The sequence below is a fragment of the Labrus bergylta genome, chromosome 11 (genome assembly GCF_963930695.1).
Source record: "Labrus bergylta chromosome 11, fLabBer1.1, whole genome shotgun sequence".
NCBI lineage: Eukaryota > Metazoa > Chordata > Actinopteri > Labriformes > Labridae > Labrus > Labrus bergylta.
This window is the reverse complement of record NC_089205.1, coordinates 21417390-21442823: the sequence shown is the minus strand read 5'-3', so window position 1 is coordinate 21442823 and position 25434 is coordinate 21417390. Positions and strand designations below refer to the sequence as shown.

General features: G+C 42.7%; 1 protein-coding gene across 2 annotated transcripts in view; it reads right to left on the bottom strand.

The window, feature by feature from the left end:
* sipa1l3 (signal-induced proliferation-associated 1 like 3) overlaps window positions 1-25434 on the bottom strand; it is a 65787-nt gene that overhangs the window by 9385 nt on the left and 30968 nt on the right. For both annotated transcript variants that reach the window (XM_020636103.3, XM_020636104.3), the window contains exons 2-14: window positions 25011-25094; window positions 16660-17359; window positions 15432-16389; window positions 12537-12667; window positions 10071-10259; window positions 9381-9555; window positions 8709-8812; window positions 6926-7083; window positions 5914-6496; window positions 4891-4989; window positions 4596-4771; window positions 1182-1433; window positions 406-588 (exon numbers count right to left, since the gene is read on the bottom strand). In XM_020636103.3, the coding sequence (XP_020491759.2) occupies window positions 406-588; window positions 1182-1433; window positions 4596-4771; window positions 4891-4989; window positions 5914-6496; window positions 6926-7083; window positions 8709-8812; window positions 9381-9555; window positions 10071-10259; window positions 12537-12667; window positions 15432-16389; window positions 16660-17130 (3479 nt within the window). In that variant the 5' untranslated portion in view covers window positions 17131-17359; window positions 25011-25094. The remainder of the gene's footprint in view (window positions 1-405; window positions 589-1181; window positions 1434-4595; window positions 4772-4890; window positions 4990-5913; window positions 6497-6925; window positions 7084-8708; window positions 8813-9380; window positions 9556-10070; window positions 10260-12536; window positions 12668-15431; window positions 16390-16659; window positions 17360-25010; window positions 25095-25434) is intronic.

The following is a 25434-nucleotide window of genomic DNA, read 5'->3' as shown; positions in this document are numbered from 1 at the left end:
CAAAGCACTTGAAATGTAGAATTCACATTTGACTGAGCAGAGGACAATTTCAGTTTCTGTTTTGCCTCCTGATGGTGGTGAAAACGCATTTCTGGTTGGGTGAGATGTTATCAACCTCCACACTGTGAGGAAGAGCTGCCCACACAACAGATCCTTCCTCACAGAGACACAGTGTTCGTACATGTCTAAATTCAGACCTGAATCTTCCACATTATTGAGCATGTCTTAAGAAAAGAAGATATGACTCAAGATCACAAAACAGTTTCTATGAGTAACATTAGACATGTTTAATCAAGATCAAACAGAGAAGGAGGAAAGCTAGGAGAACAAAAGGCTATACAAACACACCCCACCCACACACACACACACACACACACACATATACACACAGACACAGACACACACCTGTCAGGTGAGGGTTTGTAGCGTACGAAGGGGCCTGGTGTGATCCCAGGTGGCCCCATCGTGGACAGACCGATAAGGCCTGAGGAGGGGGAGGAGAAGCTGGCTGAGGGGTTTCTGTAGGCCAGCACTCTGTCGCCCCCCGCAGGAGACAGACTATAGTGGTTCTCTGGGTAGCTCACAGGCCTGGAGGGCACACAAACAGGCTGACTGTTAGCCAGGAGGTAAGACATGAGTTAGGCAATGAAAATCAAATAGGAGTCATTCTGGAAGTTACGTAAAAAGCACACTGAAAAAAAAAATAGAAAAAGGAATTTCTTAAATGGAAGGTGCCAGGATTTGGTTGTCGTCATTGACTTTAGTAGGGGCTAAAGTATTGTGTGTGTGGATACTGGCTAGCAACCAAGAAAGAAAAAGGCAATACTAGAACCTTATAACCTTAAAAAAGTTTAGAAGCCATTCTTTCAAAAGACTAATTTAAAAAAATGCATTGTTGAGCCATAGATCAATCATCTACTAAAAACTTCTGTCCATGTTGGACCCAGTGGACAAAGTCTCTAACCTTCCTCTTAACTCTTTGCTGATCTTATACTGTACATATGTGCTTTTTAATAAACAATCTCACTCCGTCTTTTTCAGTCAGGAGTATCAAAGACATCAAGTACATTCAGTCTCAATATGAATATTCTTTATTATTGCTAATGAATTATGTTATAAGAATCCCAGTGCAGTGTCTTCTGTAATTTTAATGTGAACAAATCAGCGTCTCTGAGTCTCACCTCTTGGAGTTGAGGTGCTGGGGCTCCCTGTAGGGAACGGACATAATGGCCTTGTGTGAGCGTGGCAGTGGAGGAGGCGGGGGACCCATGGGGGCCCAGCGCTGGGCGTTGGGGGCAATGTGGAGCCCTGCAGGAATTGGTGGGCTGTCCCACCTCCACGTGGAGCGAGGAGATGGTCTGTATCCTGCCGCCAGAGGCTCAGGTTCTGGCTTCTGCTCCATGGTCTTCATCTCATACTCCTCAGTGCAACCCCTGAACAAACATACAGGGGGGGTCTGTTAGAAACAAGAGGGCTGTAGCAGACAAAGTGACCATACCCCCATCTGGAGGTAAAGCAACTCAATTGTCATTGTCTCATAGCAGCCTCTATATCCAGCACATATCTTTTACACATCATTATTATTTAATTCAGACAGTCTATTGCAGCTGGGCAGAAGGCATCAAATATGCATGGAGAAAGTGTTCAAGACGAGACGAATGCCGAGAGGAAGAGAGAGAGGGGTGATGATAGCAGAGGAGAAGTGGTGTCAAGGTGAGGAGTTAGAGCAAAATCACTGTGTTGTGAAACTAGACAGGAGGGGAGTTAAAAAAAAAAAAAAAAACAACAACAGAGAAAAGCTGTAGAGTTAAAAAAAAAAAAGAGAGAGAGATGAGGACACTGGAATGTTTTGATTCAAGAAACTATTACAGTATTTTCAAATGTAAGGAAGAGGACATGTACATTTAAATATTCAAAAAACAGCTGCAGATTATTTTGATGTTCATTGAATAAATGATAAATCCCCCCCTTAAAATAAGACTACAGTTGAACTAATGTTCTAATTCCGGCATATTTACATTAATGGGTTTTTATTATGTTGATCAATGTGCACTTTACTAATTGAATTTTCAATAAATGATTATCATCAGTACCATGAATTAAATCATAATGACCACAACTGTATTGCTTCAGACGCCAAATCTAATACAAATACAAAACTCTCTGTTAATCTCAGACCAGGCTCACATAAAGACCTCGATCTGTGAGTTTAATTGTCTGAAATAAAACACACATATACATGTCGGTTTGAAATAAGCACACTCCTAGAAAACAGAAAAAGATGTGTTTAACAAATGTACAATAACAAAAAAAATCAATAAACAGAAACACAACATGTATCAAGGCATATTGATCAATGAAAAAACATGGCTAACATAACCAGTATCTGTAGTAGTACATGCCCAGACCTACACACACACACACACACACCTCAAGAAGCGAGTACAAACCTCAGAGGAAGCTTAGCCTACACATGTTGACATGCAGAGTTTCTTCCATCATACCGTAAAAGGTGACTCACAGCTGGAGCTTCCAAACACACACACACACACACACACACACACACACACACCTGGCTAAACACACCACAGCATCACACCTTTTCTCCACTGTATGCGTCCATCTTGCATGTGCGCAGTGGATTCAGAACAGTGAAAGAAAAGCATTTCCAACTCTCTCCGTCTCTCGCCCACCCACTTCTCTCTCTCTCTCTCTCTCTCTCTCTCTCTCTGGTGTTGAAACACGTCCTCCTCACCAATCGTCTCTCTGCCTCTTCAGCTCCATACACTCATCCCTGCCCCTTTCTCTCTCTCTCTCCCTCTTTTCAGTCCTTTTCATTTGCACAAGGCATGCATTTTTAATTAATCACTTCCACTCATTTCTTTCTTTATTTATTTTTGGTGCTCTCTTTTTTTATTCCCTCTGCAGATTTCAGGCCTTAATCTCATGCAATCTGCTTGCCTGGCACACAAATGGGACAGAGAGAGAGAGAGAGGGGGGGGGGGGGGGGTTGAAATACAAGACTCTAATTATCAACTGCTACTTGAGAGCAAGAGAGAGGGAGAGAGAGAGAGTCTGTGTGTTTTTGCATGCGTGTGTGTGTGTGTGTGTCAAAGGGATTTAACTTGGTGTAATTAAACTGCCTTGAACATTAAAGAAATCTAACCGCTGTGCGAGCACACAGCAGGCCACAATTACTGTGTTTAGGACCCCGTTTCAGTCAGAAGCACTCTAGTACACACTGTAGTTATTTCCTCACCTCTGTTACCATACTGTGACAGCAAACCAGTGCCTCATATGGCCTCTTTATTCTGTTTTTTTTTTTCAAGGCCGTTTGTGTGCAGATGAAAGGTTGGAAAAGGATGACGGCATGGAGAAGAAATGGATTGTGGGAGATGGGGGGAAAAACAGGCTACCATGAGCTGAACAAGATGACAAGATAAGAAGAATTTGCATTTAAACAATTCAGTTCTTTCTCTTTGTCTCTATCCCTCGTTTTGCCTTTTCCTCCTGAAACACATCACCGTTCTGTGTTCGCTCGCTTCCTCTTTTCACACACTCCCACACAAAATCCTCTCCGAACATTGGAGTCTAGCCACTCTCTCATCCATGCTTTTGTGTGTTGGAGTGAGGAGCGTCCTGTGCTTGCTCTTGTCTTTCCACTCCGACTTCTACGCTAGGGGTGGGAATTAGAGGGTGACCCACAAAACGATATAAAGATACAAAACCATCATATCACAATACAGTGATTCTGCGATAACCTATACATAGGAAGACAATCGTATCGAAGAAGAAGACACACTTTATCAAAACCAGAGGGGGAATTCTGTTTTTACACTCCATTATTTACCTAGACCAGGAATACACACACATTTACAAGCAGTTACCTCTGAGAGGATATCAGAGGGAGGGGCTTCACACCAAAGAGTATCAGAGCAGTTAGGCGTTTGCTGCCTTGCTCAAGTGCACTTCGGCACTGCTCTGGAGTTACCTGCTACCTCTCCAACAACCAGTCTCAAATACAATGCCTTGGTCCGTACGAGACTTGAACTGGCGACACTTCGGTTCCCAACACAAGTCTAAGTCACTGCCGGCCAAATATAATAATAGTGATATTAAATGACGATACATCATAATATTGACTAACTTAAGAAAATAATATGACCCAAAAAGTGCAGGATTTATGTCACTGCAATTAGTCAGTTTGACCTCTTATCATGCTTCTTTCTTTAATTTCTTTTCACTGCTGTCCTACGATATCCCCTGTCTTCTTCTTTTATCCTGCAATCAACTTTACATTACCCTCATTCATGTCATACCACAGCCAGGAGTCATGTGTTGGGTCAGGAATGTCTGTGTAGAGTGTTGTATTATTTATAAATTAAAATATTCATATTTGGCACATTGCCACCAGCAATTCAATATTTGTATCAGGTGTTACTGTAGGACGATGATATTTTGCTATACCAATATTTTGTTCCACCTCTACTCTGCGCCCTCATATGCTGTCAGCTCCTGCTACAACCTCTGTATCCACCTCAGCCGTTTGAAAAAGAACCACACACAAGAAGCACAGCATGCTGACTCTAACACACCTGCGAGGCCCGCCCTCTTCATATGGAGGTATGATGACCACTTTCACAGTGACCGACGTCCTCAGGAGGTCGATCATCTGCTCGTGAGTCAGCGTCACTGCTGCCACCTTGCAGATCTCCACCAACCGGCTGCCCTGTCTCAGTCCGGCCTGCCAAGCAAAGCCGTACTCCTCAACCTGGGAGAGAAATCCACAAAAAAAAATCTTCAAAACAAGCCAGTCATGTGCAGCCAAGGATCTTCATAGATTGTGTTTCAGTTTGAGATCTGACGCAGCAGATGGTCCTTTGTCGTTACCTCGGCCACAGTGCCGTCCAGGCGAACATGGAAGCCCAGTTGTCCGAGTCCGTTTCTCCTCAGAGTCATGTCCACTGTCTCACATCCCACTGTCAAAGACTGGCAAGCATAGGGAAAGATAAGAATAGAAAAATAAACATGACAGCATTATTATACGTGTGGACTCAAACAGACTCCTGGTGTCTTCTAACATACAACCATTGACATACATTAAGGCTGTTAAAACTGATATTCATCAACAACATTATTACTATAAACACAAGTAGCATGCGATAACCCGTTACAGTTTCAACTAGCCTTCTGATACATATAAGTATGGATGCATTCGTTATTTTTAGAAGGATGAACTCCTTCCATTTTTTCTGTTGGATTAACAAAGAGCTCACTTGGTTCCAGAAAATCTCCTGTTCCTAGCATTTAATTCATCAAATTTAACCGGGATTATCACAATATTAAATCTCTCATCAGCCAGTGGAAGCTGTTGCATAACTTCATAGAGAAGGGAGTTTTAAAGTTGCATAGAGAATCTGCATGCGTTCATTCTTAAATGATAATCTAAACAGTCTGGATTAAAGTTTAAAAATGTATTCTTGTTGTTTTTCAGGCCACTCCAAACATCATCCCTACTTCTAGCTTCAAAGTTGCTATTATTATTTCAAAAGGAAAACATCAGTCATGCAATTCCAAGTTTTCAAGAATGGTACATTGTCTATTAAAAACAAAATTCAAACATGACAGTAAGATAATTAGATTTGCATTCCCCAAGTAGAGGCCATCCCTAAAATGCATGGAGACATATTTTTGAATTACAAGTCTAGACTTGAGAAAACTGGAAGCTAAAGAACTGCTTTTTTTAGGGGCGGGCCTGTCAATTCCCACAAGAGAACTCCAAAATAAACTCTTAAAGTCGAGTTTTAAACCCTATAAACCTAAATAGGATGTGCCATTGCGCCTAAAAGGCCACAGAGGATTGAATTTTCTGCTCTGGTCGCCACCATCGTCTTATACTAAACAAGTTCTCACCTTCAACCTCTGCACCACCTCCCTGATGTCCTGTGCACAGCCCTCTGGTACTCGCACTGCGATGTGGTCTCCTCTGCCATAGAAGATCTTCAGTGCCAGCCGCTCCGGTGTCCAGCCAATGACATCGGCACAGAAACAGTTAAACACAACCTCTTTGGTGGAACAGTCCGTGAGGAGGATGTACTCAGCTGACAAGCCCAAGGCACAGGGGAGCTCCGTCCCACCTCCACTGAAGTCCTGGGCCTGGACCCTCCAGGCGACGGCTCCCGCAGCTCCAAGCTCCGCCCCCTCTCTTGCTTTGGCGCGCTCGCGTTTTTTGGATGCGAGGGAGATGAGGTTGTTAAGTTTGCCGGCCGAGTCGAGCGGCGTACTGGTTACGCAGTTCTCAGCCAGGTCACGCAGGTACTCCTGCCGCGTCCGTGTCGCCATGGTGTGGAACTTCTCGGATTTGTGCGCTGCGCTTTCGGCATTGATGACTTTGGCTAAGAGGAAGTTGCGGAAGGTTTCTGGGTCCCTGAAGGTGACACCGTTGGGGATGGGTGGACCAAAAGGAGGTACATCCTTCATTCTCGTTACAGCAACACTGAAGGGAAAGGATTTAAAGAGTGAGTAGGGTTAAGATATCAGAACTTTAAACTTCCATATGATACTCGTAAAAAAATCATATACTAACAATCGTGAATCGATAACACTGAAACAAAAATACACTTAGTACTAGATCATTTCTTATTTTTAGAAAAAAATGCAATCCAACTCCTGCACAATGTCTAAGTTGCAAAAATATATTGGCAACGCTTCAGTGCTGAAATGTTGCCGATGTGTTTGTGCAACTTAGACAGCGTTGTCTTTCTTTAAGTCAAATAAACCACTAAAGATCTGCACTTGGTTTTTTTAAGCATCCGTACTTTCCACAATACTATCACTAATTAAAATAACAGAGATGGTATTGTTTTACCTTGGTACCAAAGAGTAAAGACCTTAAATGAACATGTGCTTGTTGTCTTCTATTTACCTGTAACAGGTGTTTTCAGAGCAGGGGTTGTGCACACGCACAATAACAAAGACGTGCTGGAAATGTGAGCGAATGTTCTGGGGGGTGAAAGGTAACGCTCCCGGCTCCTGAAAGATTATGGTGACGATGTCATTCCCTATGTGCCTCTTTCTCAGGAGCTGAGCAGCGAGAGGAGAGATAAAATGACAAATTAATTAAATGACATCACTCGTTCTGACATGACTGACTCAGTCAACAACTGAGAAAGTCTGACAAGAGAAATGAGACATTGAGATGCTCACTGAACAGCTCTTTATGTAATGTGTTTCTGTCAGGTTCTGTGTGGGCTATTTGTGCCTGTGTGTATGCCGGATTGTCAGTCTATCTGTGTTTGTGTAGGAGACATGGTGCAGAGTCCAGGCTGTGAGTCTGTGCTGTGGTGCCTGCCAATTCCCTCTTCATCTGCAGAGAGGAGTGTGAAAGTACCAATTATGTAATCCAGCCCACTGTTTGGCCTCTGATACACACGTGCTGCAGCATGGTGCCACAGGAGCATCCTGCACTTTGACTGAGACTACTTATGATTTGGATGATTGTGCTTGAAGAAGTCCTTATAAACATTGACGATGGATATTTGGAGAACAAATGTCTTATTTTCCATTTTAAATTCAACTTGTTTCTGATACCAATGAGTCAGCCGTTATTAACTGAACATTAAAGCCGCTTGACATACAAGAGCTCTCTCCTAACCTGAATGCCCTCACAGTGTTTATTTCTTCTACATTTCTTCTGCTGCTTCCATCATCTGCAGGTTATTTTTAGTGTCAGATGCTGCCCTCTAGTGGTTCATCCAAGCAAGTAAACCTTCTTGCTGTTGCTGTCTCCTGACCTCTGGATGGAGTTATTGTGCAGTTTATTAAAGTACAGTTGATGATGTCAGAGCTGATAACTTTGTGAACGGTTCAGAGACACATCAAATTTTCCCAGTAAAAAAAGGTGCCACCCTCTTATTCCTTGTTTACCCAACATTTACAAGATGTTTAACAAGATGATGTAACTGTGAAAAAAATTCCAAACAAAAGATTGCCGTTGATAGGATAATAGGAGATACACCCACAACACCTCATAATGTTAAAGACTAATGTCTCCTCCATTGCGTGCACTGTTCTGTGATAATGCGCTGACATATTTCAAAGTGTGTACCATAACCCAAAGCCCCCACCCGGTCTGAGCACATGTGTGAGCCTCTCTAAGCAAACACTTACGCAAACTATTAAAATCTACCCACATGGAGTGTTATCGTACACATAGGTCACTCACACAATGCAGCCCACGCCGCAAACACACAGCACCCTGAAGACCACGTGCAGAAGGCTGCTTTATTTAAAGTAGAAAAAAAAAGAGGGAGAAAATAAAGAGACTACTCACTACTGAACCCCACCCAGCTCTGATCGAGTTAAAGAATGAGAGGCAGAGAGAGTGAAAGAAAAGGCAAGAGAGAGAGAGAGAGAGAGAGAGAGAGTGCGAGCAAAAAAAAAGCTTTAAAGAAAACAAAAAAAACAGAGTGAATAACAGAGGGAAAAGATACTACATGAAGAGGCTGACACAAGTCACAGGTTTCCACTTGATGGATTCTTGCTGTTGTTTACTACCTGCAGCAAACTGCACTGCTTTAGGTAACAACAACAGAATGACTTTGAATGGATGAATATATATGATTTCACAGCTGTTAACACTGTTACTCTGAGACTAAAGTAACAGGCCCAGCTGATAGTCCTGTGTTAAGGTGCTGATAAGCTCTCACCTGCTGGGGGTTGTTGGGCATATAGGGAAGCATGGTGGACACGTGGAACATGACCTCGTAGCCCTGGTAGGCGGTGTACAGGGAGTGGGTGCCTGTGGAGTCCGCTGGAGACATGAGAGACTGTGTTCACTGTGATGCTGATTTTAGTACAAACACTTCAAACAGATAGTTTTCTTTAATGACACATGGCTTGGCTGGGCTATTACTTCTGACTCAGAAAACACGAGGCTGCAACTGTGTGTAAAACTAATGGATAGTGGACTGAAGGTATCTTCTTATCCTCTCTCTGCTAAATTTCTAAACCAATTTCTTTATAAGTACCCTCACTGTTAGACAACAGATAGAGCTTTTTTGGACTTCTATTGAATTCCTATTTGCTCATATGACTTATCAGAGGAATCTGGCTGTATGTGCTAACAACTGACTGCATGAAAACAGGCTCCTCTCACATGGTTTTATAATTTAATAAACTGATTCTATTATCTCAACAAACAGGAGATGATAATTGATAAATTTATTAAAGAGAGCCTTATACGATGAAATGGAAGTAAATCTATCTAACAGCATCCACCTGAACATGTGACTCATCATCATAGTGACTCAGGTGTTAAATCAGACATGTGACAGAGTATTGCAGTGAATGTGTGAAAGTGGGCTCTAGGGAGGTCCTACTCTTTGTGTCGAGCTGTGCGGCGTATTTGGTGAATCCTTTGAGGAGCACTTGTTCCCCCAGCAGCTCCAGGAAGGCAGAGAAGGCGGGCGATGCCCCCTCGTTGTTGTACATCTCCTCCTCGGTGCTCTGGCCCGCACGGCACAGCAGAACGCCCACCTTGTGCTTCTGACTTAACTATGAGGCGAGAGAGAGATAACATTTACACACACATTACTGAATCCCCACATGCAAACAGAACAGTCTGAGCTTTCTAGTCAACTTAATGACAACGTTGATTTAACAGGTAAGAATGTAGATCTGGATGCACTTAAAGCATCTCTATAAACCACCTACACAAACAAAAACAACTTATCATACTACTTCTGCCTTGTACTTCAGCCTCCATTAAATCAAAAGGTGAGATAAAATGACTTATCATTAAAGCTTTTATGGTTGCACACTCATGCTTAAACACACCACACCCTCCCTGCTTCACTCAGCTTTCACTGCTCTCAGTCTTACTTTGCACTTTGAACCGTCTCTAAATAAGTGATACAGATAACAGAAACCTAAAGACGAACTGTCCTAGCAAACCATATGCCACTGTAGCAGAAGCTATATGTCATTTGCTGCTAGATAAACTTTGAACGTAAGAAAATAAAGACCAACGTTTACATTTTGTAAAATACAAACAAAGGCAGAAGACTCACTCCCTGTTCGTCCAATTTGAGGAGCTGCTCGGTGACTTTGGGCGCGCTGACCGCAAGTCTCAAGCAGGAGACGCTGAGCTCGGGGACGACCTGCTCCAGCACCTCCTTGAGTGGCAGACCCCGCACTGTGCCGTGCCTCCCCGTAGAGGCGACCGCGTCCTCTAATATGGAGCCTCGCAGGGTCACAAGCTAAATATGGCGACAGAAACACTCTTGTTAAACTAATAGCGATACATAACCAGACATACATAACCAAGTGTCAAGAAACAAGTGCATCTTTTGAAATGTTTTCTGTTTTTTTTTTCCATGTAACAAACAGGTAAAATACTGTTGAAAAAGCTGATGAAGCATATGAAGTAAAATTATTGATAAGATCAGAGTCGGAGATGAGCTACAGTACGCCTCTGGAAATGGAGGGGAGATGATTAGTAGCCTGGGCGCTTAATATGGGTCCATTAGATGAGGGATGGTCTCACTCCTCATAATAGTTCCCTGCTGCCCTGAAGCTACACTTCCTCACTCCATCAAACACACACACACACACACACCCTGTGAGAGTGCTCTGTGTGGAAGATTTGAAGTTGAGTGGTATTGTGAATTAATATTCTGCTCAGTATTGTGCTGCCACAGAGTGCTGCTCCCCGGTGAGAGGAAATTGACCTGCTTCAAAACAGTGAGACTGTAATAACCTGAGATACAGTGAGGGAGGAGCGGGCTGTTCCTCCTCACTGCACTCACACAAACACAGCCTCATTAAAAATGCATGGCAGACTCTGGAGCTGGAAGGGGCCGGAGAGACAGTTGAACCTCAGAGACTCGGGTGTGTCTCAGAGATATGAAGCCTGATTGACACTCGACTGAGAATTATGGAGCTGTCGTTTCTGCTCGTCAGCTTCTGTGCGACGGTGGATTGAGTGGCTGTTTCATGCAGCGCAGGAATGTGTGTAAAAAAATGTGTGATGGTGGGAGGAGGATGAGGGGAAAGAGGAAGTCCCCCCTCCACCTTGCTGTGTCAGCGCTGTTGCACAGAATTAAATGACAGACTTTAGAGGGTTGGATATTTGAGAGCAACTGCGGCTTGAGTGGGAGAGAATAAAGTCTGCAATCAATCTCTTTTTTTTTTCTTCTCCTGTGTGGGAACATTGGGCCTGGGGTGCTGGCTGTGTGTGTTAGCTGAGCTCTGTGTACTTAGATGGCAGAGAGGCTTCATTGTTAAAGCAGAGTTAAGGTGATGAAGCCAGGCAGCCATGTAATCCTTCTAAAACAACACAGAGCCAACCACAGAGAGCAAGACACTACATGTGATGTACACATAACAGGAGCAAAGTTTACTGTTTGATGAAGTAGTGACCTTGACAATGATAGATAATCCTTAAGGTGTTTAAGGATACGTGAAGTAGGTCAAACTGAGTGTGGCCTCTTTAACACAACCTAGAATAAAAGTACAAGAGTTCTGTTTCATTCAAACTAAAAAACAGAAAGCAAGCACAATACTTGTAAAACACTGTCTTTGATCAACTAAATTATTCATCTCAGACGTGGGTGAAAATATTAATAAAACACAATATTGTTTTCCTGACACGTGTAATACAATTATCAAATTGCTGATGTCAAATAAGCAATATTGTAAATAAAAAAAAAAAAAAACAAGATCCAAACAGAGTTTTGTCAGCCAGTTTGACTCACTGCGTCACTACCTCACAACTCCTCATGGGGGCAATTGTGACATGAATAAGGGTAACATGGACCGAGGTTAGAAGGCACTGACAGCAAGACATGGGTGGCACTAGATCAGCCCAAAAGGGACTTGGATTGGGAATCGGAGGGTTGGGTTCAACTCCAGGAATGTTTGCAAGAGAGGTGCTAGTTCTCTTCACAGATACTGAAAAGATACTGAACTCAATCAACCATCAGTTCAAAATCCAAAGAGAACGACTTTTAATATCCCACACGATATTTTTAAGAAAAAAAAAGAACATTTGGCCGATTTCTTCCAAAGGAACTCAAACTAGTATTTGATGATCAGATTAAGAAAAAGGTTTGGTGCTTTTATAATTAAACGATTAAGAATAACTTTGTTTTCGTAAAGTCTTTAAACAGACCTCAGAAGGACTGCATAGACTGTTAACTGATTCTCCATGAACACCAATCCCTCACTTAATGCATTAGGAGTATTTGATCCATCAGAGTGGAAAAGTGGTTGGGTGTGCTCCCTCTGAGAGCTGGCCAAATGCTTTGGGAAGAGCAGCCAGTGTTTGGTTTGGCTTTTACTGTACTGAGACCGGGCAGGTGGAATTTTCCACTGGCAGAGAGGGGGTGAGAGGGGAGGTTAAAATCGGGACAGAAAGAGGGTGAGGAGAGTCCCAGGAAGGGCTGGGTAAAATGAAAGTAGGAATTAACTAAAGCATGCACACTCATTGTGACTCATCATTGTTCCCAAACAAACACACGCAAATTTGTGCATACCTCGTTGGTTCTGACGATGAGTCGGTACTGGTACTGGTCTTTCAGGTCTTTGGTGTCTTCCAGTTTCTCCCTGCGAATGCTCACAGCCACAGCACCCATCTTATCATCTGTCCCAAAGTAGTTTGAGTGCTCTGGTGAGGAACAAGGACAAGATCACAGTTCTGATTTGAGTTTGTCGTGGAGGAAATGTTATTCAATATTCATGTTTTTGATAAATCTCCATTCCAGACGATATGTTTTGGGTTTGTAATTTCCTAATCGTGCTAATATGACACCTGACCTGAAATTTGGTTGTTACAGCTTTAAGGATATGACATGCGAATTTTGGATCCACGAGGGATTACTGAATAACTATTCTAATAACAAATAAGCTAAAATTGTCTTGCTTCACTGTGTTAAATGTGAAAGTTTGCTGGTTTTCTCAATCCAACGTGATGGTGAATAGAATATTTGGGGCCGTTAGTTTTACAAACTAGTAATAAAAAATAAATCAGTAAACCTGCAAGGGATGTTTTTTTAATTGCATATTGGACCAAATCTTTTGATTAAAAAACAAATTATCAACCTTAAACTGTCAAAAGATAATAACAAAAACAGTTTTCAGCTCCTCAATGTGATTTTTTCCTGGTTTTTCTACATTGTGATCATAACCAGAGATTGCTGGTTATCAACTTGGACCTGGGAAACTATAATGGACTTTTTGTCTTTTTCTCATAATTGTCGATACTTTAAACAACATGATTTTCACGATTTTTTTTTTTTACAATGCTGAAAAACAAACAATTGTACATAAACTGCTACATTATATCAAGGTATGACATCTTGACTGTGTAGTTTTTAAAACTTTAAAACTGACATACAACAGTAGAAATGAGAGAAGATGGTTTATGAAACCTTTAAAGACAAAACAAAGAGAAGAGATTTGCTAGTAAGGAAAAATCCTTGTTAGTGTTGGTGCAGTCAGCAGGACTGACAGAGGAGGGACATTAAGTCAAGGACAAGACTAAGACAATGACGCGTTATCTAGTAATCAATAGTCACATAATGACAAAATCAATTGAGCTGACACAAGGTAGAACCTAGAGAAAAAGATCATGAGTACTAAAGAAAGGGACGATTAATAGACTAGATAGAGCAGTGATAAATACAGCTGAGCTGTAAGTTTAACAAACCATAAAGGGACAAATATGTCTACTCATTCATCCATTCCAAACACTTTGTTGTAAACTAGTCATGGCATGTGCTTTGGTTTGTAAATATATATATATATGATTTATTTGTGCTCCACGCCACATGGTCATGTTCCTGAGCCATCTTAATAAAATCTAAATGAAATAAATGGAGATAATACTCAAATCTGACTCGTGCTTATCTTAAGCTTCAAACTAAGCTGAAGTAATGTGAACGCTGCAGGCAGAGTGGGAGTAAAAGACTAGTTCTCCAAACACTCTGGGAGGAATCTAGCTGGACAAGTTCTCTTCCTCTAGCCCCCCCGCCCAGTCAACATACATGTGAGGAGACCCAGGCCTGTTTGGCTCCCATGCCACGTCCTGTGGTGAAAATGTCAGCTTTTTGACGAGGCTTTCTGACGCACATACACACAATCACAGTTTCGTTCTGGGGGAAAGCTAAGTTGGAAACGAGTGAGCAGATGAATATATTTTTGGAACGATAACCTTTAGCTGTGTGGCTGCAGGCCTGACTCTCCCTCTCTCTTACCCACACACAGACATGCTTGCCCGCACACATGTGCTCCTAACAGCATCTGTCACTAATTAGGGTGCAGCCAGATGATGCCCTGCCGAGGGCAAGTTTCATCCACACTGTCTGAAGAGGTGATGTTGATTTAAAAAAAAAAAAAAATGCCCACATGCGCTCACAGACGGGCACACATCAAATCACGCACACACACCCCATCCCTCTCTGAGGTGAGGTGTTACTTCTGACACTTAAACCAGATGTAAGACAAAGCTTCCCTTGTGGACGCCGTTAAGTGGTACTTGTGATGGTGCAGAGCGGCAGGTGGTGTATCATCAGCACAAAGTTTGCCAACAGTCCAGTGGCAGGTACATGTGTAATAAAAACTCTGGGAGCATTGCCAGCTTGATCCCGCACTCTGCTCTGGCCCAGCTGGATATTAACAGCCGCAGGAGGAAATGTGGGGAATGACACCAAAGAGAAGACATTCTTGGTGTCTATTTCACACATACAGATAGCAGCAAGGGGCCCACATCAGAGTCTAAAATGGGATCAGTATGTATACACATTAGAGCCTGGCACTAGGGATTATTTTCTCTATTTATTATGTGCTCTTATTTTGAAATTAAGGGCTACTATCACCCCTTAGAATCAAAGAGTTACATCTTCAGATCTTTGGTGAAAGGGATACTTCACCCATTTGCAATAAGCTTTGTATCATTAGAATCAACCTGGTAGTAGTTTTGAATGGTCGTGCATCCCGCACTCATTTCCCCTGAGATTGGAAATCTTCGTATTTCTAAGTCTGAAAAGGAGCTTCCGATGCTTTTTTTCATCATCGGAAGCTGTTGCGGTTAGCGGGTTGAAACTACAACGCTAGTTGTTCCTCATATTTAAAACCACTGAAGCTACAGACCAATCACAGATCAGTGGGTGGGAACTCACTACCAGAATCAAAACTTACATCCGCCATATTGCTTGAAAGCTATGCTAACAGGCTCTATGGAGAAAGCTGATAATGTCGAAAAAATATAAATATATATCATATATTGTCTTCTTTAGGTTTTTCAAGCCTTATGTAACTCATTTGAATTGGCTTGTTTTAAAATGTTGCCATGCAAATACAGCTGGAATCAACACATCAATTACTAATTTAGATAAAGATATCTGATGACTGTAAAGGTGTCTCAGTGTTACCTTTTCCATGGAAGTAGTCTCTGTAGTACCTGGCCCCCAGGTCTACATGCTCTATGCTGTACAGTTTCAGTCGGTCCAGTCTCGTCACCTGCTGTTCAATAGGAACCTCCAGCACTGAGACGCTAGCGTTACTCTTCCTCAGCCAACCCCTCAGTCCGTCTCCTCCTCTGTCAGCGCTTCGCTCTGCTGACGAGCTTAGGAAGCTAATGTTACGCTCCCCATGGCCCCCGGTCTCATTGAGGAAGTGGGGGCAGCAAAGGAGCAGAGGGCTTGAGTTGTGGGCTCCAGGAGGTCCGTCCAGAGGTTCCAAGGCCAAGCCAAGGGAGGGTGTAGTGGATCCGGGGTCGAGGCTCAGGGTGAGGTCCTCTATGCTAGAGTAAACAGGGTCGGTCACAGCTGAGGATCTCGAGACAGACAGGGACACTGAAGCAGCTGACGCCCCGGTGGCAGTGTTCCTCCTCTGGGCAGCATAGCCCCGCTGAGCCGCCGCCTCGTGGAGGTCAAACAGAATACTCTGAGCATCAAAGTGGACAAAGCTCTTTGGGCAAATCCATGGTTTGTAGGAGGCCCCGTCCTCATTAGTCTCTCCTTTACCTCCGTCCAAATCACCACGGCTAGAGCTCCTAAGTTTCCTGAACAAAGAGGAGGTGCCCAGCGAGGACTCCGTCCCTCCACTTTTTTTCCTCACTCTCTCTGCGCCCTCTTTCTTTCCCGTCCCTCTGTCGTCCCCTGTGGGACCAGGCGAGGGAGCAGAGGGTAGGGGTGTGCTCGAGTCTTGGGCTTGCAGCAGCTCTCTGAGGCGTGTAGGCGCTGAGCTGCGCTGGTCAGGCCTCTCCTGGTGGAACTGGCTGAGCATGTCGAAGAAACTCTGCTCGGGAATGCCCTGGATGTCGATGGAAGAGGTGCTGCCGTACTCTCTGAAAAGGGTCCCCATCCCGCCACCTCCACGGACCTCCACCTTTGGAAAACGAAGGGCAGAAAATGTTTTGGTTACGAGTAGCTTAGGCTGCAGCAGTTTGTGGTGTGAAAGTGGATTGATTTGCAGAAGTAATGAGTTTAGAGCTTTAAAACAAGAATATGTTTATGCTACTGTACAAACACAATACATGACCACCACAGTGTGCAGGAAGTTTTGTAAAGTAGTCTTATACACAGAACTAAAAGGCAACATCCCTTTATCCTCTAACCAAACTTTTGGTGTGAGAGTGAACATATGTTGAAGACTAACCTCGTTCTCGTCTTGCTCACTTAGTGTCACCTCGCTGTTGGAACGCTGTCTCAAAGGAGGAAACACTCTGAGGCTCAAAGGTGAACCTCTTTCCCCGCCAAACATTCCTCCTCTAAACTCAACATCCTTCGACCTTCGTCTTGGCAACCTGGCAACTCCTCCCCGCACCAACCCAATGTCCGATGACAAAACTGATGAGGACATTATATTGTTGCTGATTTGCCCGTTTTCAAGCAGTGACTCCCTGGACTGCGCACGGCGTGGCGGCCATTCTGCAATCCTAGCCCGGACACCCATTTTGGGCACCGAGAAGCGTGGCTGCATGGCCGGGTCTGTGAGGCCAAGAGCTGGATGGCCATTGGGGGTGTGGCGAAATGGAGTTTGCTGGGGCAACTCTCCTCCCCCTCCTCCTCCTCCATCCAGGAGGTCCGAGGAGGTGCAAGTGACCCCTCTGTCTCTGTAGCTGTTCATAACACCCCAGGTGAGCTCAGGGCAGGGAGGTAGGGGGCTGGCATCCCATGTCAGGAGGGGTGCTGGGAAAGAGGGAGAGGAGAGGCCCCACACACACTCTGCTACGTCCTCCAGCTCCCAAAAACATCGCTTTTACCCGGAAGGCCTGAACAGACTTAATGGTCCATTGAGGACCAGCTTGAGTTGAGACCGGTTCTTCTTTTCCCACTTCTTTCAGTCTGATGCAGATCTGAGCAAAGACAAAACAAAGAAAAAAAATCTATCATCAAAACAAATCACCTTCAAGATTATCAGCATTTAAATGATGAACACCCAAACATTGGTTAGATTGAAAACTTTTTTGTGTTTCACCCAAAATTTTCTTCACAGGGGTCAAGAAAAGCCGAGCAGGGAAAATTCAGAAAAGAGCGAGTCAGTAAACTGAGAAACACCGTAAGGCTGATAAGACAGAGCGAGAGGGAAAATAAGGTGAGGGGATGTGACAGAGGATTTCTCCCGTAGAGGCTAATCTTCAGGAGGCTGACAAGGGATATTATTATCACACGCTCTTCATTCCAGGGCACACTCAAACTCATACACCCACAGGAACACTGTGTCCGCTCTGTGCAGAATAAAAACACTTCATCAAATAACATCAGACTTAAAGTAATTCCGACCCAAACAGGGGGACAATGTAAACACTGTTGTCTCTTTAACAACTGCAGAATAGACCATGTTCTGTGTCGGAGTGCAGCCCGATGACTTTTAAAATGTGGAGATGAATATGGACTTTGAGAGAGGCGGAAAAGGGCAGAAGCAGAAAGTGACCCAACAGCTGGAGGGTTGAGGTGGGGGTAAACCCAGAAATAGAGCAGTTGGGTCGAGTCAAGATGGAGCAAGAAGGAGCAGTGCTCAGTGGACCTCAGCGGCATGCTTTGATGTGACAGTCAGGCTGCATCAAGTTTAATACAAATCCAGTGACCTTGTAAAGACTCTTTACCTGTTTAAACAGAGACAGAGGTTCAACGAAATGATTTTTAGAGTCACTACACATTATACAGGAGAAGCAATTCTTTCAGAACATTTGACTTTCAACCTTCTCACTCTTTTCACTAATGTCACTGGTGTAGAAAAAAAGTCTGAAACCTACCCAGCCATAGCGGATTCATGGCATTAAAATGAATATTTGGAAATGGTTAATTGTTACACTGGTGGTCTTGTGGGACTTGGAGAGGCATCAGTCTTTTTTCATAAACAGCTAAAAAACAAAAGTGGTGCAAAACAGACGAACGCCATGTGTCTTTGCTATATTTGACAGTTTGAAAATGTGACAACAGAACAAAAGGATTTAAACATATTTCATATTTTGGGCTCCAGCTAAATGTGTAAATGTGTTCAATCCATCCATCTCTGCTGTATTCAATATGCTGCTTTTTTGGGGAATTCCCTTTTCCATTCTCTGGTTTCTGTCTAATCTTATTCTCTACTGAGGTCTCCATTTCAGGATTTAAGCTCCTTCATTTTCTTAAGTCTCCGTTCAAACCTCCAAAGTCTTTTTTTTAAAATCTACACCAAATGTTCTCCTGCTTTCAATCATGTGCCCCAATTCAGACTGATATATGAAACATTTTTATCATTCCTTTATTGCACCACAACATGTGATTCAACCGCTCACACCACACACTTCTCATTGGAGTAGTTTATCATTACCAAGTTTTGCTTAGCTCAGGAGTGGTAGCATTTTTACTCTTCAGACAAGAAGCTGTGAATTATCATTCGATTCAACCACAAGCAGTAAACTGTTCACTTAAGACTCAAATCTTGCCACATTAAAATGTAGCCTCTTTCAGTGATGTAGCTGTCACACTTGGAGACACTGGGGTCTAGTATCAGGAGTTACACTCGCCTGCTGAGAGGAGATCAATATTTGACTATTTACAGTAAGTTCGACTGCTTGCAGAAAACGGACATTAGGAACATTTTTGTTAGGAGAACAAATCTCTGCTTGTCTCGCTCCAGCTGCCTCAGTGTCTGGGAGTTCTACAAACGTCGATTCCTCGGGTGACTATCTCATTATGAGGTCCAAATTTGCATCCCGTCGAGCTTTTCATTGTGTCAAGGCAGCTCAGTGTGGTTTGTGTGTTTTATGATACACAGTGCCTTTTATGAGGCCTCGCTGAATTCATTTTTGGCTCCAAGACTGCATTACTCATTCACTCATACACGCACATGGGCACCATCAACAGAACTCATTCACAGCAAACAAAATCCCCCTATAGTCACACAGATGTGCAAATAAATTACATCTTTGTTTCAGGACAACCAAAGACACTTTAAGGCAAATGACTTCTGCTCTGATCATGCTCTCTGACAGAGTCTCTCCTCATCCTCAGGGCTGTCCTGTGATCCACTATCAGGCCCAATCCCAGATTATCCGGCCCCAGCTGCAGGAGCTGCAGAATGGCTTCATTATGTGTCTGAGGTGTCGGATGAAGGAGGCAATGGATAGAGAGAGGTCTGCTCTCTGCACTGACCTCTGTCAGAGTGTCTGCAGCCCACAGCCTAACAGTGACAATTATGCCGACGACGTTTTATAGACAGCCACTATATGGTCAATCTGAGAAAGAGGCTGCTGCCCTTATAGATGATCAATACAACAAAACGAAGACTCTGCAGCTTTGCTAGAAGCTTTGTTAGGCTGTACTTAAGCAAGAGAGAAAGAGAGAGATGATCGCCGTCTCTTTGAATGCATTTGTTGTAGAGCAATGTCTGTGATACGAAACTCCCAATGCTGTTTTTTTTTTATGTTTTGTGCAGCTGCTTGCTGCTGATGTGATTCTGCTATCTCTTGGTTTTGCTGAGTTTTGATAACAAGCACTTGAAGGCTCAGTTAAGGAAAAAAAAAAATGTTGGCAAATCTGTACCCACGGTTTGTAAATCAGTGAACATAGATGAGCAATCTGTGAACACTTTTTTCTAAACTGACATGATGCAAACTGTGAATAGTTTGGATCTTTATGGATTTTATGTGTTAGGATTAAATCTTTCACTGGGTTTTGATTGCTGGTACCCTTACCAATGCAGCAGGACAGTGTTGGAATATTATAACCAGACCGATAAGATAATAAATCACAAATACTTGTTGGTTTGTGGGTGGTCTGATAGATTCATAGATTGTGGCTGCTGTGTTGGGTGTATTGAAATGGTTTTAACAAGAATCATAGCTTTCTCTCGGTGTATGGAATGATTGAAACTTGTACACAGCAGTTATAATATCGGTGACAGTGATAATAAGAAAACACACTTACGGCCCTCCGGCTGGCCGTTTCTACCAGCTCAACCCGACACCCCACAGAAGTAGGTTAGAGTCCTGTGAACTTTACACTCGCACAATATTCAATTATCCATAAAGTTATATTTATTTGATGAGGAAAGGATGGTGTATAGATCTAAAGTTTTAAATCAAATCCATTGAAAATAATCCAGGGAAATACCCTTTTAAATGATGGAGATTAATTCTTTATTCTCACGTAAGACCTGAGCAGACACACACAGCTTTGGCCCACACTTCAGAAGATAAAGTGCAGACATTTAATGCCTTTTTATTACTCACATATAGTAATTGTTCAGCTGTGGGACACACCTTCTATGTTTGACTCTCCCTGTCTTTCCCATTCATGCTTCCTGCCTCTCTCCCTGCACACGCGCTCAGATGGGGTTTGCATGACGCAGGCTTGGCTCGTGCACCACAAACACACACCGAGGCTGGTAATTACGCTGGTTAGATGGTAGTAATGACAGAGTTAGTAGAGAAGTCCAGATTCCAGAGGAATGAGTGTGCTGTGAGTGGAGGAGGTGCCTGCTGTCGTATTGCATGCTGGTATGTCATACCAGCGCTGGCAGACCTGAGACCAGTGTGGAGCTGTCACATATGTAAAAGGCTCAGAGAAGAAGAAAAGATGTCTCTGTTGTTACAGAGAGAAGCTTAAATACAGAGATCAAAGCAGGGATGTGAACCAGACAGCAGAAGTCAAATAAAGAGATGTATGTGCACAACAAAAGGCTTCTGAACATCTACAATAACCATGTACAAACAAGGGACATGCAGACATTTGCAGTTTACAGTATGTCATAGAAGCTCAGATGGAAAACAGGTTAAAAAAGAATAAAGCCACAAATCCACATCATCAAATCCATATAAAAACATCAGCAGCAGTTACTGTAAGTGTTTAAATTAAGCAGCCATGCCAGTGTGCGAGCTACATTATGGGCTGCTTTGATGAACAGATGGTGGTACATATGACTGGCAGATGGCAGACAGGAGCACGACACTGTAACACAACACAATACAGTACTGGCAGCATCTATGGCACCCTGATGTCTTAAGGAGGGGGCAGACCATGTGGGGGCGGGGTCATCAGGTCCACAGTGACCCTAAGCTCAACCTGAATCATCTTGACTCACTCTGAAGTACAAAGCTAGAAGGTTAACAAAGGTGACTGGAGGTTAGAAACGGAAGACACAAGCAATCAGAAAAAATAGCCTTAGGCGATGGTTGGTAAGGTGTGTGCAGTTGGCTACACAGGTGTCATTTTGGTATCAGTTAACCAGAAGATGAAATTCAAAGCTGGAGACTACAAGTTTAGCCTGAGGCACACTTACAAACAATACAAAGAGAGACTGATTTTTTAACCTAATAAGTTCCTTTGATGTTTTCTTTTTTGTGAAAAGCGTTATATTAGGAACATGTCCATTTTAAGTCTATTAGCCACAGCAGATGCTGGTCAGCATTGGCCTTTTTATTGAGAAAACTGCAAGAGTGCAGGCATGGAAACGAGGCACTACCCCACTGCAGACGGGGTCAGCTTTACCACATAATTGAGCTTATTTTAAGAAAACCTGACCTAAAAACCAATGACGATGTTAGTCTACACTATATTTAGAAACTATTCCATGCTTTACTTTCAGCTACTTTGTATTAGCACTTCTTGGGGATGCACCGAATTTGTGCTCCTTTGGCTTACTATTGACAAGTAACTTGTACAACTTCACTTAAAAAAATATTCCTTTAAAGGACTGAAAGCCATGCGACTTAATGTAGAGTTTACCCTAAAAGACTTTTAACTGTTGTTGTTATAGGTAAGTAGCATCATTGCGACAGATGCATCCAGGTGTCTGTTAAAGTGGATGAAGTTTCATTCTGCAGAGGAGCAGTTGGAGACGCTCGTGATGAGAGGTTAGAGGGTGACTGTGCCCATGTCTACTACATTTCCTGATGTGATTACAGAGGCAACCTGCTTTTTCCTCCCTCAATAACAGATTTAATAAACAAATTTGTTGTCATGCTGACAAAACGTGCCTCATAAACGACATACCTCTGTGTCTCACAAAATATCTTCGAAAGACCCTCCAGGAACACGTCCCCTTTTGCTATAAACAAACATTAGCCAGGTAATCACATGCATCAGGAAGCTGACTTCTTATTTGCTTTGGAAGATTCATCTGGTCCTCTATCTGTTCAGATGGTTTACAATCAAGCTTTATGATGACTGCACAATATATTGCAATCAATCGTTACACCGATATCGTTTGCAATAAACAAATAGCAAAAGTTGGAATTTATAATCTTATTTTTATCTTTTTTGTTAACAACAAAGATGGCTGCTACTGATGTGGAACACTCTCAATCTGCTAAAAGGTTGGTATTAAAAAACAGACAAACAAGTTGTGTTCAAATTCACAATGTTGGTTACTAAATCATGTCATGTGAGGGGCTATAAAAAATAAAGTTTTGAAGTTGTCATCTGATGTAAAATATGAAGAATGGTAGCACAAACAGTCCTGAACTATGGAAAATAATGAAAATGATTTCCTTCAGGCAATCCTAGAAGCCTAAAACATGAGCGATATACAAACTATCTCCTGACTCTTACCCCACAATCAACAAAAAACAAACTCCACAAGAAACACTGGGCTGGAAGGAAACACACAGAAACCTGTGACTCTGGTCTAAATTGGGCTTTAAGTCTGTCTGGCTTATCTGCCGGCGACATCTCTCTCTCTCAGACTGGAGTTTCTCTGAGCCACAGCTCTCCCCGTCACCCTGCTTTCCTTCCCTCTCCCTCTCCTCCTCAATCGTTTCCTCAAGACTCTCCCAACCCTGATGTCATTGTCTCAACTTGTTTCTGTCTGCATTGTTATGCTGAATCGCGCTGATGTTGCTACTGTCACTTCCATCTGCCTGTCCGTCCATCAGGCTGCTGTCCCATGACACTGACACAGATTGTGAGGAGGAGGAGGAGGAGGAGGAGGAGGAGGAAGGACAGGGGTTTGGGATGAAAAGAGCAGGAAGCGTTTAATAAGAAAAGATTGAAACAGACAAACACACTCAGGAATCCACGTGACCAGTTTCATGTTTTGCATCTAGTTGAAGGATCACGCAGCCCACATCAACATTCATCATTATTCACTTATTTGGCTGCAGGAGATAGAATGGTGGTGAGAAAATGAGGAGGAGTTGACGAGATGGAGGTGGAGGTGGAGAGGAGAAATGGAGGCCACATTTCCACATAGAGGAGTGAGAACATTTACTTATACTTCAGTTATTTGAGTTATTTGTTTTATCTTGCTTATCTCCTTTAGGAAACACATGGCCATATTTTACAGAGCTGCTACATATTGTGGCAGCAACTTCAAACTAACGCACCTCTGGAGTTGGAAAATTAAGCAATTGAGGAAGTGCAAAAAATGTGAGGCTGGCTCCAAAAGCCAAATCATCTTTAAGGTCCCATGTTATAATGCCCATCTTCTGTTTTGATTCAATCAAAGCTAAGAGTTGTTCATAAACTTGCATTATTAGGAGGAAAGCTGTGTTCGCTGATGGGTGGGCGTTTTGTATCTGTTCCCCAGGAGTGAGAGGGCTCACCTTAACCCCAGCTCTTTGTCTGTTCTGAGACTGATCACAGTTAGGTAAAATCAGCATTTCCAAAATTGGATCTCTGGAATTCAAAGGGCTCTTTAGAAACCATTAGATGACTTCACTGAGACGACATCCCTTTTTTGTACAGTCTATGGTCTATACTTCACAAAAAATAAAGGCTCTATGAGATTGTAGTTGACAGAAGAGGACCTTAGGGGCCATAAAGAGAGAATTTAGTTTCACCACAGCAGATAAACATCAGTACCAACCTCACAGTTTCAGTTAAGCAAGATTCTCTACACTGCACTTTTCTTTTTTTAAAACCTCATGAATTCTCCCTCACTTAACTTCATGCTTGTAATCGATGTTCAGGAAAAGTGGTCAGAAAAGACAAAGGACATACTTCTAAACTTTGGACAGCAGCCTTTGTGTTTTGACTTGACAAAAGAGACTGAACAAAAAGTGACCTGCTTTTTATTATCACTATTAAATGCAGACAAGGATGTGTGTTATCTACCAAACAGCGTGGCAGACACTTCACCCCTACAATGCAGAAAAATATCCAGGTCATCAAGTCAATTAGCCTTTTATCAAGTCCTTTGACCTCACTTTTGAAAGTGAAAACCTTATAATGGAAGTTAAATGAACCATTGTAGATTAGAAGTATAAAGACAACGACAAAGAAAGCAGGTTTTTTTAACGACATTACAAACTACACACTCACCAATAGAAATGCAAATCAGAAACGGACAAAGCACAAACTGATAACGCCGGATTAGCCTGACAGGAAATAGTTTTCAGATTACAGGGTCGAGAGACGCTCTTTAAATAAATGTATATGATCATTCAAGTCGGTAACCACAACCCAAGAACAAGTAGTGAAAAGAAAAAACAACCAAGACAAAATAAATGAAATAAGTTACAAGTTTCTACTAAATACTCTTTCCCACAAATGTGCTACATGAAAATGTGCGTATATTACCTTTACTGCCTACAGGAATTCAGTCTGCAGGGGAAGCCGGTGTTTGAGGTCACAGTGCAGGAAGTGAAGGCTCTGTTATTTAATCTGTAGGAAAAAAAGAAGAAATTCACATTTAGTTCAACTAAAGACAACTTCTTTTTAAACCAATCAATTTATTCATAGAAATAAACATTGTTCAGTAAGTTTGTTTTGCTTTGTGCATGTTTCATGTTTGTTTTGTCAAACTTAAAGAGATGTTTTTAAAATGGTCTTTGGTGAACAGTTTCCATATCGTGAGGTGATGACCTTGTCTACAGAGGCATGTCTATTGTATGTGAGGAGTCTGAACAAAGATGCCCCAGGCAGTCTAACTGCACAGCATCTGTACTGTCAACACGTCTGAAAACCTGTTTGTACACACAGACTGGCCCGCACAGAGTAACAA